Source organism: Oncorhynchus mykiss, chromosome 6 (assembly GCF_057628025.1).
Source record: "Oncorhynchus mykiss isolate SJ-2025 chromosome 6, ASM5762802v1, whole genome shotgun sequence".
In the NCBI taxonomy this organism is placed as follows: domain Eukaryota; kingdom Metazoa; phylum Chordata; class Actinopteri; order Salmoniformes; family Salmonidae; genus Oncorhynchus; species Oncorhynchus mykiss.
The window spans coordinates 65926968-65941139 of NC_143027.1; the positions used below are offsets into that span (position 1 = coordinate 65926968).

Sequence of the window (14172 nt, forward strand, 5' to 3'; positions counted from 1 at the left end):
TGAACACTTTTTGGGACTTTACACCAGAGGCCTGCAGGGAATCCTGTTGAAGAATGTTCCACCATCACAGGCCCCCGAGCCTGTAGCGATGTGACTTGAATTGGATTGTGACTGAAGGAGTGAGATGGGGTTTTAATGTGTGTACTTTTTTATATTTATGTCTGGGTTTTTTCTGCAATGTTTTATTTTTTATTCTATTGTTCACTACCCGGTGCAGTAGGTGGCAGCAATACATCTTATAGGATGTAGTCTGCCTCAAACCTCAGATAAGCAGTGTGTAGGAGGGAGATTCCTAGATTTTATAAGTGTGCAGGAGGACATGAGACAAAGGAATGTGTAGTGTGTGTGTGTGTGTGTGTGTGTAAACTGTAGGGGTACCCATGGTGCTGGAGATCAGAACTGTGTCCGGTGAGAGAAAGGCAGGTTCAGGTTGCCAGGATCAGAGTAGTGCAGAAGGTGTTGTATGCTAAGGCAGTGAAGAGAGTAGTAGAGGAAGGTGGGTGTGGGATCCTAAGAGGATCCCTGTGAGTAGGCCAAGGCCAATGGAGTGATAGGAATAACGTGCTTCAGTAAGGTTGTTCTTTTTGGCGTTCAAGACCATGGTTGTCAATTGTACTGCAGGGATGGAGTGTAAATCACAGATGATAGATGATGTGGTGGCAGCTACTGAGAAGTACTTGGGTGTAGGAGATTTTACGGCCAAAGCATTAATGTTTTTGAATTATAGTGTCCCATCCTCCCAGACTGCTGGCCTGAAGTAGGATCAGATGGGGCCAAAGTAGTGGACTAGTAGTGAGGTTTTAATGGGCGTAGGGTTAGTTGGAAGGGCAATTTTTTTTCCCACAAAGTGTAATGAATTCATACTTCAACAAGTACAGTAGGTGGCGGTATGCACTATTGATATTTGTTTGCGGACTGCCAAGAAGAAGAAGAAAAAAAATGTGAAGAATTTTGTACAGCCAAATCTCGCGAGAGCGTCTGAGTAGCAGGGACAACATCACTTTTGCCTTTTAGGGGAAAATGCCAAACCAAGATCCATTATTTTACTAACGGATTGGACTGATCCTTTGAATTCCGTGTATATGTTTTGTATAGGCTATATGCTAGTAATGCGAGAATACTTATAATTTAAAAGGTAAGACTTATTTTGGTGAATGTAAGTGTTCTTATGTCTGAGCTTGCTAGCTAACGTTTGACAGCGAGCAAGCTAGTTTACTGGTAGTTCCTCTGCAAATATAGCTTTTTGTAGCTAACGTAACTATTGATTATTTATCAATACCCTGAACTAATGTAGCTAGCTAACTTGACATGAAACTAGCAAGGTTTTGTTTTGTCCAGTTAGCCGACGAGTCAATAGCCAACTGTTAGCACATCATGTTTGCTCAGGTTAGCCACTGCACCTATGTGAAACTAGCCACAATAAGGATCAGCCACAATAGTGGAATTTTCTGTATGCCTTCAAAATAAAAGTCCTCAATTGACAGTGATGCAAACGGAAACAAATAGTGGTAATACAATTATTAGTTATTTTGACAAAAAAAAAAAAGTTAATCGCACTGTGGATGTGTTAAGAGTTCAGAATTGCATTGGGGGCATACTAACATGCACGGTACAAGCCTTACCCCATTTCGTGAACCCAAGATCCATAGGTAAGGCTGTACATTGCAATATGAATGTCATATGGTCAATTCAAATTGTATTATTAAAATATTCTGAATACAACAGGTGTAGACCTTACCATGAAATGCTTACTTATGAGCCCCTAACCAACAATGCAGTTTAAAAAAACCCACATGAGAATAAGAAATAAGTAACAAGTAATTAAAGAGCAGCAGTAAAATAACAATAGCGAGACTATTTACAAGGGGGTACCGGTACAGAGTCAATGTGCAGGGGCACCGGTTAGTTGAGGTAATATGTACACGTAGGTAGAGTTGTTAAAGTGACTATGCATAGATGATAACAACGGAGAGTAGCAGCGGTGTAAAAGAGGGGGGGAGGGGCAATACAAAGAGTCTGGGTAACAATTTGATTAGGTGTTCAGGTGTCTTATGGCTTGGGGGTAGAATCTGTTCAGAAGCCTCTTGAACCTAGACTTGACGCTCCAGTACTGCTTGTCGTGCGGTAGCAGAGAGCACAGTCTATGACTAGGGTGTCTGGAGCTTGGCCCCAGTGATGTACTGGGCCATTCGCACTACCTTCTGTAGTGCCTTGCGGTCAGAGGCCGAGCAGTTGCCATACCAGGCAGTATTGCAACCATGCTCTTGATTATGCAGCTGTAGAACCTTTTGAGGATCTGAGGACCCAGGCCAAATCTTTTCAGTTTCCTGAGGGGAAACGGTTTTGTGGTGCCCTCTTCACAACTGTCTTGGTGTGCTTGGACCATGTTAGTTTTTTGGATATGTGGACACCAAGGAACTTGAAGCTCTCAACCTGCTCCACTGCAGGCCAGTCGATGAGAATGGGGGTGTCTTTTACCTGTAGTCCACAATCATCTCCTTTGTCTTGATCACGTTGAGGTAGAGCTTGTTGTCTTGGCACCACACAGCCAGGCCGTCTCATCGTTGTCGGTGATCAGGCCTACCACTTGTGTCATCGGCACACTTAATGATTGTGTTGGTTGTAACAGGGAATACAGGAGGGGACTGAGTACACACCCCTGAGGGGCCCCTGTGTTGAGGATCAGCATGGCGGATGTTGTTACCTACCCTTACCACCTGGGGGCGGCCCTTCAGGAAGTCCAGGATCCAGTTGCAGAGTGAGGTGTTTAGTTCCAGAGTCCTTAGCTTAGTGATGAGCTTTGAGGGCTCTAAGGTGTTGAACACTGAGCTGTAGTCAATGATTAGCATTCTCACATAGGCATTCCTTTTGTCCAGGTGGGAAAGGGCAGTGTGGAGTGCAATAAAATTGCATCTGTGAATCTGTTGGTGCAGTATGCGAATTGGAGTGGGTCTAGTGTTTCTGGGATAATGGTGTTGTTGTGAGCCATGACCATCCTTTCAAAGCACTTCATGGCTGAAGACTTGAGAGCTACAGGTTGGTAGTCATTTAGGCAGGTTACCTTGGTGTTCTTTGGCACAGGCACTATGGTGGTCTGCTTAGAACATGTTGATATTACAGATGTGGAGAGGGAGAGGTTGAAGATGTCAGTGAAGACACTTGCCTGTTGGTCAGCGCCTGCTTGCAGTACACATCCTGGTAATCCGTCTGGCCCTGCGGCCTTGTGAATGTTGACCTGTTTAAAGGTCTTACTCACATTGGCTGTGGAGAGAGTGATCACACAGCCTTCTGGAACAGCTGGTGCTCTCATGCATGTTTCAGTGTTATTTGCCTCGAAGCGAGCATAGAAGTAGTTTAGCTCGTCTGGTAGGCTTGTGTCACTGGGCAGCTTTTGGCTGTGCTGTCCTTTGTAGTCTAATGGTTTGCAAGCCCTGCCACATCCGATGAGCATCAGAGCTGGTGTAGTTAGATTCAATCTTAGTCATAGATGCACTTATTGATGAAGCCGATGACTGATGTGGTATACTCCAATGCCATCGGAGGAATCCCAGAACATATTCCAGTCTGTGTTAGCAAAACAGTCCTGTAGCTAAGCATCTGCTTCATCTGACCACTTTTTTTATTGATCTAGTCACTGGTGCTTCCTGCTTTAATTTTTGCTTGTAAGCAGGAGGATAGAATTATGGTCAGATTTGCCAAATGGAGGGCGAGGGAGAGCTTTGTATGGGTCTCTGTGTGTGGCGTAAAGTTGGTCCAGAGTGGGGGGGTTCTCCTCTGGTTACACATTTTAACATGCTGATAGAAATTTGGTAAAACTGATTTAAGTTTCCCTGTATTAAAGTCCCCGGCCACTAGGAGCACCGCTTCTAGGTGGGCATTTTCTTCTTTGCTTATGGCCTTATAGAGTTGGTTGAGAGCGGTCTTAGTGCCAACTTCGTTCTGTGGTGGTAAATAGATGGCTACGAATAACATAGATGAGAATTCTTGGTAGATCGTGTGGTCTACAGATGATCATAAGGTACTCTACCTCAGACGAGCAAAATCTCGAGACTTTAATATTAGACATTGCGTACCAGCTGGTCTAAGGAGAATGGTCTTGAACACTGAGCTGTCGTCAATAAACATCTTTCTTACATGGGTGTTCCTCTTGTCCAGATGGGAGAGGGCAGCGAGGAGTGCAGTAGAGGTTGCATCATCTGTGGATCTGTTGGGGTAGTATGCGAATTGGAGTGGGTCCAGGGTGTCTGGGATGATGATGATGTTGACGTGAGCCATGACCTGCCTTCCAAAGCATTTCACGGCTATAGATGGGGCGATAGACATTTAGACAGGTTACGTTGGCGGTCTTGGGTACAGGATTTATGGTGGTCTGTTGAAACATGTAGGTATAAATAGACTGTCAGGGAGAGGTTGAAAATGCTGGTCAGCGCGTGCTCGGAGTACGCGTCCTGTTAATCTGTCGGGCTTCACAATTCTGAGGAGTTTACACAAATATTAGCGTTGTAGCTCATATTAGGTAACTTTAACTGTGGGAAATCACCTCACTATTCAGCCTGTTGTGCATATTGAACATTAATATTGCAATTTACAGCCTTACCTATGGATGTCCGGTACTTATTGAGGTTTTGGGGTCACAGTTTGGTTCGTTTACGGTACAGCAGGAAATTGAAATGCCAACAGTTATTGTAGTTCATTTTTGTTTTTGGCAAAAGACTCAAAACAAAAAGCAGCCTATTTGTGGCCAGAGTCCAGCTTCTGTAACAGCAATCACAATATTCCTGCATTGTCTGTTTTTGGGCCTCTCAAGTAGTCTTCAGGGGTCCAAAATGTTGGACCCATTCCGAAATGGACCTGGGGCTTTCCCACTCGATATGCATAAATAAAATGTTCAATATAAAGACCTGTTCCCGAAGAGAACTAGACCAGTTCCGAATAGACCTGGTCGGATCTGGACCCAATCCGAGTGAGGGAGGCAGCAGCTGAAAAGTCCATTTGTAAACTACTTTATTAACCAGAGTTGATAAAGCGTGAGGGAGAAAGAGGTGCCGCTGTAGCAGATGGAGGGGCCTTGTGTGTGTGTGTGTGTGTGTGTGTGTGTGTGTGTACTGTGAACGAGTGACACGGGGAGCAATGTGGGGAGAGGGAGAGACAGAAACCAACCATACCAAGCCAACGCTTCCATTCAGATTAAGTAACCAGTTCCATGGTCCATTGATTTAAATATCTCCTAACTTGCTTTGCCACACTGAGGCTCTGACTGTAGGGCCACTTTGATGACTTGTGATAGCCCAAAAACACCAAGCTACACATGCCACTCTGCATAGGCTAATCTCGAAGAGCAGTGGTGACACAACATTTTACCCACAACTCTCTGTCCATCGCCGTTGTAATCTACTGTGAAGTCAAAATGTTTCCAAACTGGAGATGTCAACGATGGAGGATCCTCCATTTCTTGTTTATCGACCCCACCACTCGCCATTGTACCGAAGTAGTTGCCGGCTGCGCCTCACAAAAGTATAGTTTGAAATATGCCAGTTAAGATTTTAATTTTGATTACAAGGCTCTAGTTAATGGAATAGCCTACAATGTTTTTTTTTCAGCTCAGTTTTACTCAAGAGGTAGTGGCATACATCGCAGTGTAGGCGTAGCCTTTTAGTAGTTTAAAATGTATTTAGTATGTTTTTATTCAGGTTCACAGTATGGACCAAACCGAGGACCCCGTACCGAACGGTTCAGTATGAATAAGTGTACCGTTACACCCCTACAACCTATGTACAATTGCATAGTTGGTTAGGGCTTGTAAGTAAGCATTTCACTGTAAGGTCTACTACACCTGTTGTATTCAGCGTTAGTGACAAACTTCGATTTGTATTGAACAATTATATTGCAACGTATACCTTACCTATGGATCTTGGGTCCATGAAATAGGGTATCAGCCTACTCAGTGACACCCACAGATGACACTTCTGAAGTGTTTACACAAATATTAGCGTTATAGCGCACATTAGTCATCTTTAACTGTCGGAAATCATCTCACTATACAGTGTTTAGTCTCGCAATAAGAGCTACGACGCTAATATTTGTGTGAACTCTTCAGAATTGTAATCTGTGGATGTCACCGAGTCAGCTGATACCTATGAATCTTTGGTCCTTAAAACAGGATAAGGCTATACAGTGCATTCAAAAAGCATTCAGATCCCTTGACTTTGTCACATTACAGCCTTACTCTAAAATATATATATTTTTAGGTATCATTAATCTACACACAACACCCGTTATGACAAACCAAAAACAGGTTTAGAAATTTAAATTTCTAAAAAATAACTGGTCACATTCAGTATTTATTTCAGTGAACCTTCTGAGGTCCTGAGCACTCTGGAGCAGATTTTCATCAAGGATCTCTCTGTACTTTCCTCCATTCATCTTTCCCTCAATCCTAACTAGTCTCCCAGTCCCTGTGCTGAAAAATATTCAAACAGCATGATGCCACCACCATGCTTCACTGTAGGGATGGTGCCAGTTTTCCTCCAGACGTGACGCTTGGCATTCAGGCCAAAGTGCTCAATCTTGGTTTCATCAGACCGAATAATCTTGTTTCTCATGGTCTGAGATTCCTTTAGGTGCCTTTTGGCAAATTTTAAGAGTAGTGGCCTCCATTTGTCCGCTCTACCATAAAGGCCTGATTGGTGGAGTGCTGCAGAGATGTTTGTCCTTCTGGAAGGGTCTCCCATCTCCACAGAGGAACTCTGGAGCTCTGTCAAAGTGACAATTGGGTTCTTGGTCACCTCCCTGACCAAGCCCTTCTCCCTCGATTGCTCAGTTTGGCTGGGCAGCCAGCTCTAGGAAGAGTCTTAGGGGTTCCAAACTTCTTCCATTTAAGAAGGATGGAGGCCACTGTGTTCTTGGGGACCTTCAATGCTGCAGACATTCTTTTTGGTAACCTTCCCCAGATCTGTGCCTCAACACAATCCTGTCTGACTTCTACAGACAATTCCTTCGATTTCATGGCTTGGTTTTTGCTCTGACATGCACTGTCAACTGTGTGACCTTATATAGACAGGTGTGTGCCTTTCCAAATCATGTCCAATCAATTGAATTTACCACAAGTGGACTCCAATCAAGTTGTAGAAACATCAAGGATGATCAATGGAAACAGGATACACCTGTCTCCTCCCCTTCATCTACACTGATTTGAAGTGTCTTTAACAGATGACATCATCCAATAAGGGATCCTTGCTTTCACCTGGATTCACATGCGCAGTCAATATCAATGAAAGAGCAGGTGTTCCTAATGTTTTGTACTCTGTGCCTGTAGAAAGTCTACATACACTCCCTTGAACTTTTCACATTTTGTTGCATTACAAAGTGGGATTGAAATATGTAATTTTTTTCCTCATTGATCTACATAAAATACTCTGTCAAATTGAAGAAAGAATCCTACAAATGTTTACAAATGAATAAAATATTTAACTAAAATATAGTCCCGCTTTGTTTAGGCAAGCCTAAATTAGTTCAGAAGTAAAATGTGGCTTAACAAATCCCACTAAGTTATATGTGAAATAATGGGTTGACATAAAACAAAAAATGATGACTACCCCCCTTCCTCTGTCCCCCATACATACAGTAAAAAGTTTGGACACACCTACTCATTCCAGGGTTTTTCTTTATTTTTACTATTTTCTACATTGTAGAATAATAGTGAAGACATCAAAAATATGCAATAACACATATGGAATCATGTATTAACCAAAAAAAGTATTTAACAAATCAAAATATATTTCATATTTTAGATTCTTCAAATAGCCATCCTTTGCCTTGATGACAGCTTTGCACGCTCTTGGCAAACGTTTGACTGGTACTGTACCATAAGGTCCCTTAGTCAAGTATTGAATTTCACAGATTCAACTACAAAGACCAAGGAGCTTTTTAAAAGCCTCATAAGGAAGGGCAGTGACTGGTAGATGGGTAACAATAACAGATCAGACATTGAATATAACGTTAAGCATGGTTAAGTTAATAATTATGCTGTGGATGATATATTAAACCATCCAGACACATCAGACTAAGTTGTCATTCTGAACTGAGCTGCATGACAGGAAGGAAACTGCTTAGGGATGTCACCATGAGGTCATCAGTGATTTTAAAACAGCTACAGAGTTCAAAGGCTGTGATCGGAGAAAACTGAAGATGGATTAACAACATTGTAGTGACTCTACAATAATATGACAGATATGACAGAGTGAAAAGAACAATTTAAGATTCTCCTTCCACTTTGACAGAGTATTTTGTGTCGATCGTTGACCAAGAAATGACACATCCATCCACAACCCTTAGCTAACTGGCCCAACGCCCTAACCGCTAGACTAACCGCTAGACTACCTGTCGCCCCACAATTCTGAAGTCTTTGTTTCGTCAAATTAACAAATTGTTGTCTTTTGCTAAGATTGTATAACAACATTTCGAACTTGTTTAGCGTTATCTTGTCCAAATATGGACAGATTCCGCTATATGTATCCGTTTGCATCGCTTTCAGTGGAGGACTTTTATCTTGAAGGCTACCCGCAAATTCCACTATTGTGGCCAATCCTTACTGTGGCCAGTTTCACATAGGTAGCCACTGCCTGGCTAGCTAAACAAATATATTGCAAGCATTCTAAATCATCTGCTATTTACTAGTTGGGACTGGTAACTAATTTACTGCTGGCTATGTTGTGATCACATTAGTTCGTTTGGGTGCTAGTGTCATGATTGTTAGTTAGCCACCATTAGTTTAGCTCGTATTATTCGGGATCATCGTGACATTAGCTGGCGAGCAGCTGTCAAGAGTTAGAATGCGAAGGGGAACTGAGTTCTAGTTTCGTATTCACTGAACGAATAACTTGCATTTATGTGAATATTTACCGCTTGTTTTGCTCTCCTGAATCAACCCAGTGAATTAATATCTAACTCGACTCCCTTCGTCATGTCAGATTATGAATGGTGAATAATCCAGGTTGGACGTCTGTGTGAACTGGTGATGGCAGCACGTCCACAGTCATATGATAGCAACTCAAGTGACACTGAGAATTGGGAACGAAAAACAACCGACCTCGCAAACTCTGCAAGCACTCGAGGTGAGGCAATTGCTTTGTATTTGATAGTGTGTAAGGTGAGAAAGAACTGACACTAACCAATGTAGTTGGCATTTCTGTAGAGGCATTTCACATCCATGATAATGTGTATAGTGCTATAGGTATAGGCCATCATATTATAGGCTAGACATATGTTTTTCAGCATAGTCACACACTCATTGTGCATTTTGCAAATATTTTCTTACAAAAAAAATTAAAAAGCTCTGCATTGTTGGTTAAGGGCTTGTTGGTAAGGTTTACACCTTTTGTATTTGGCACATGTAACAAATACATTTTGATTTCATAAGGTTGACATTGTCCTTTGTGATTTCCAATGAAGGGATGGTTACTCTTGAGCCCAACATCATAAAAAGCTACTGTTTTTATCATAACTGTAAAGTCAGATGGGCTGTCATAACGCTCCCAGTAGTCATTCTTTTAGAAGTCCACTGTCATGACAGCACTATGTACAGATGGGCTGTCATAACGCTCCCAGTAGTCATTCTTTTAGAAGTCCACTGTCATGACAGCACTATGTACACTTTATAACTACAAGTTTAAGTAAAGTGTTTGCTAATGGTCTATGCCCTTTACTGGCTGTTGTTTTGGCAGAAAGGAAGTCTTTGGCATTTCTTGGGTAATTGTAGTTCAGTTATTTAAGAGTCCCAAGAGAGACTAGCTACCTAACTTGCAAAGCAAACTCTTGCAAAAACAGACCTTATTTTTCCTCATTTTTAAGGACTGGTGCAGAACATGACCATGCAAGTTTGTGTCTTTTGGCTTCTCTCCCAACAGGAACGTTGGCCTTGTTATACTTCCATGGCTCACTGATGTGATGTGCCCTCATATTAAGAGAACAGACTGGGACAATATATTCAATATTTCAATACGAAATGGGACACCATTACTCATGATTGTAGGCCTATATAGGGAAGCAACCATTTGTGATTAAAGACCCTGTTCCATTTTGATAGTGCTTTTAATGTCTGTTCCCTTTAAAAGATGTACCATTAGACAAGTGGTCTGCCTACACTAAAAGGGATTCTGCTTTTGTGTGTACATTTGTCTTTTTCCATTCTGTCCAGTTAGTCTTCTTGGGTTCGATGGCTGCTTCTATACTGTCTGTCTTTCCAAATATCTGACTTTCACAGTATAGATGCATTGTTACTTATTGCTTTGAGTGTGTGACTACATTGTTTCTCTTGCTCCAGGCAGTGTGTCAGGTCAGAGCGGTGTTGTTATAATTACCTCTAGAGGTAAATACTGGTTCTAGTAAAGCTCTAGCCCCGAACCATACTTTCACTGTGGTTCTGAGTGTCTCTACGGTTACAGCAGACACAGGATTCGTGACCTGCAATCTGTAATAATACATTAGGGGAGGAAGGACAACAGAGTGTGTGTGTTGTGTGATATCTGTGTAGAGTTTAACTGCAATTAGTATTTAGTGTGCTTTCTGTTCTGGCCAGCGCTCAGTCGTGTGCATCTCGACTGGAGGCAGACCTGGTGAAGATGAGCCTGCATGGTGCTAGCGGGGGCAATGACCGCTCACGCGACCGCCGCCGCTCCAGCGACCGCTCCCGAGACTCGTCGCACGAGAGGGGAGAGGGCCAGCTCACCCCTTGCATCAGAAATGTCACCTCGCCTACCCGCCAGCACAACAGTGGTGAGTAGAACCTACTGAGAACACTTTCACAAGTCTCCTAAAATAAGATTTCTAAGAGAACATGTTGGATTCTAATGTTGGCATGTAATAGGAGTAGTCTGTGAGAAAGGTCAGTTGTCATGCCAGTGAGTTAGTGCCTCTCTCCCTCCACCTCCAGACCGTGAGAGGGACGGTGGCTCCAGGCCCAGCAGCCCCCGTCCTCAGAGGATTTCCCCCAGCGGCTCCAGTAGCAGCGGGCTGGTCAGCAGCCGTAACAGCAGCCTGTCCAGCACTGAGGGCTGCTTTAAGAGCCTGGGGGTGGGAGAGATGGTGTTTGTCTATGAGAATAGCAAGGAGGGACTGGGCACGGGCCTGGGTACCCGCAGCATCCGGACCTCAGGCTCCGAGAGGGTCACTCTTATAGTAGATAACACACGGTTCGTGGTGGACCCTTCAATCTTCACCGCACAGCCCAACACCATGCTGGGCAGGTAGGGCTGACCTCATTGTTGTACTTTATTATGGTAAAATCATCAATCCGTATCAAGTTTTGTTTTACCAGTGTGGTTATATGAGGCTATATCACCTACATTGGGTTTTTCCTTTAGCTTTTTTATTGTATGAACGTTGAACAACACTGAAATGTGACCGGTTTTGTGGTTTCTTGCAGAATGTTTGGATCTGGAAGGGAACACAATTTCACACGGCCCAATGAAAAAGGAGAGTATGAAGTCGCCGAAGGCATCAGCTCTACGGTGTTCCGAGCCATCCTGGTCAGTCAATAGCACTGTATTACCAAGTACAACACTCCCTTTTACCAGCTTGGTCAATTATTGACTGTTTTTACTTGAAGAAAACAATTCCTTGATCTAGCGTTGCAGTTGCTAATCTTTGCTCTTCTGAGCCACAAGTGTCAGCCTGCTACTCATAGTCATCCTGAATTGATTAACTTATTTGTAGCCAAAAACATTTACTCAAGGCAACAGAGTCAACCTCAGACTGTTATTATAGAGTAGATGCCATGAGTTGTCCACTGAGGCTATGAGTGTCTGGAGAACAAGTACAAGAATCAGTACCAGTGGGTGTAGGTTGCTGATGTGAATATGGAGGAATGGATTGATTCAAATGTGGGCTATTGTTGACAAACAGGGATCACTCTTAGAGGCATAGCATTTGATTTGAAAGATGTACCTTTTTATTTTTGCTAATCTAATCCATGCCCAGCTCAACTGGCAGTAAACTGATATCTCTACGTACTGTAAGGGAGACGGCGTTGGCCATTTTGACCATTTTAGGAAGGGGGGGCTGATGTCTGTGAGTGAGGCAGTCTCTGTAATGGCTGCCTTTTGTGTTTTCTCTGTTTACTCTCTAACTGGCAGGATTACTACAAGTCTGGAATAATCCGTTGCCCCGATGGAATCTCCATCCCTGAGCTGAGGGAGGCATGTGACTATCTGTGCATCACCTTTGACTACAGCACCATCAAGTGCAGAGACCTCAGTGTGTATACCCCCTTTTTACCCTTCTTGACCTGGTTGGCTCAGTGAACATAAATCATGAGCCCTTGGTTTTCATATACCTTATTAGTGATTAATTAGGTTTCCATAAGACTGATGAAAATGTTCTGGGAAGTTAGCGTGTTGGTTTGCGTCTCTGAACTGCTGTCTCCTGACTGACCATGTCCCATTGTCCCTAGGTGCCCTCATGCATGAGCTATCTAACGATGGTGCCCGGCGTCAGTTTGAGTTCTACCTGGAGGAAATGGTTGTGCCTCTGATGGTGGCCAGCGCCCAGAGTGGAGAGAGAGAATGTCACATCGTGGTGCTCACTGATGATGACGTAGTGGACTGGGACGAAGAGTACCCACCACAGATGGGAGAAGAGTACTCACAGAGTGAGTGAATCCACACACACTCTCCACCCACCCCTATTTGACCTAGATATTTTGTGTGTACGTTATGTGGTCCGTTTTTAAATGTTTGTAGTTCTGTCCTTGAGCTTTTTCTTGTCTATTAATGTTCTGTATTATTTCATGTTTCATGTTCTGTGTGGACCCCAGGAAGAGTTTCAGCTTTCGCAAGAGCTAATAGGGATCCTAATAAGATACCAAAAACGTGATCTTCCTAATTAGTAATCCCTGCTGTGGATTAAACTGTTGTTCACTTACCTAAAGGGACAAACTTAATTGACACTGCTTAAAAAGTTGTTGTTGATAATGAGTTGCTGTTTCACAACATTTTATTTTCTCTCTGCAGTAATATACAGCACAAAACTATACCGGTTCTTCAAGTATATAGAAAATCGAGATGTTGCCAAATCAGTTTTAAAGGAGAGAGGACTGAAGAAAATAAGATTAGGCATTGAAGGTAAGATTATGGTTTTATCATGTATTTGCTGGGGTTCAGAGCAAAAATGTAAGATTTTGATTCAGCATTGCGAACTCACTGGCTCTGTTGTCTGCACCATGTATTGGTAGGTTACCCCACGTATAAAGAGAAGGTGAAGAAGCGTCCTGGTGGCCGTCCTGAGGTCATCTACAACTACGTCCAGAGGCCCTTCATCCGCATGTCCTGGGAGAAGGAGGAGGGCAAGAGCCGCCATGTTGACTTCCAGTGTGTCAAAAGCAAGTCCATCACTAACCTGGCTGCAGCTGCTGCAGATATCCCCCAGGACCAGCTGGTCAACATGCACCCTGGCCCTCAGGTGGACGAGCTGGACATCCTCCCTAACCAGTCCCCCAGTGGACCCCAGTACAGCTACAACAACGATGCTGGTGACCCAGATGCCCCCTCTCCTGCAGTCTGAGGACTGCCCCCTCCCTGACACCTCCCTCCCCAGCGTACTGCAGCATGGAGCAAGAGGGGGATCAATATAAAGGGGATCATAACCATATTGCCTTGGCACCTCCTCCACAGCCTTAGAGCCTCAAGGATCTGGTCGACTGGTAAAAACCCTATAAGGGACAAGACTGGCAAAAGGGCATATCTCTTTATTTCTTTAAAAAAATACTTGACCAAAGGAATTTATTTTTCTGTTAATTGTTTGAAATTTTTTTAGCAAACCCAATTATTTTGTAGCTATTATTACTAATATATTATTATTTACAATGGTTATCGGGCTGTGCACTGTGTGGTGTTACTGTGTCCTCCCCCTGAGTTTTATTTCACGTGTGGTTCTGGGTATACTTCCTGGATGGCAAGACTAGTGAATACTGTATATTTTTGGGGAACAGGTGCAGATCGTGATGCCTGGCCATGGAGAAAATCCTCTGATTTCATCACCATTCAGTGGAAATTACTGTTGAATTCCCCTCAGATATACTTTGAATCATGTAATGGTTGTGTTGGTTGACATCATAGGATTGGTAATGGGATTCTGTGCTCCCTGGATATCCAGCATGACATAAAGACATTAAAATCA

At 43.2% G+C, this 14172-nt stretch overlaps 1 protein-coding gene across 4 annotated transcripts; it reads left to right on the forward strand.

The window, feature by feature from the left end:
- The first annotated feature begins 926 nt into the window (after positions 1-926).
- LOC110526374 (BTB/POZ domain-containing protein 10) lies at positions 927-14172 on the forward strand. 4 transcript variants are annotated; one of them, XM_021607292.3, is made up of 9 exons: positions 927-1135; positions 8970-9113; positions 10556-10773; positions 10931-11243; positions 11423-11525; positions 12132-12252; positions 12449-12646; positions 13008-13118; positions 13229-14172. In XM_021607292.3, the coding sequence occupies exons 3-9, from the start codon at positions 10620-10622 to the stop codon at positions 13555-13557; spliced, it is 1329 nt and encodes a 442-aa protein (XP_021462967.2). In that variant the 5' UTR covers positions 927-1135; positions 8970-9113; positions 10556-10619; the 3' UTR covers positions 13558-14172. The 4 variants fall into 4 exon arrangements, with proteins under 4 accessions (XP_021462967.2, XP_021462968.2, XP_036836623.1 ...); XM_021607293.3 differs by having other exon boundaries at positions 10577-10773; XM_036980728.2 differs by lacking the exon at positions 927-1135 and adding an exon at positions 8575-8685.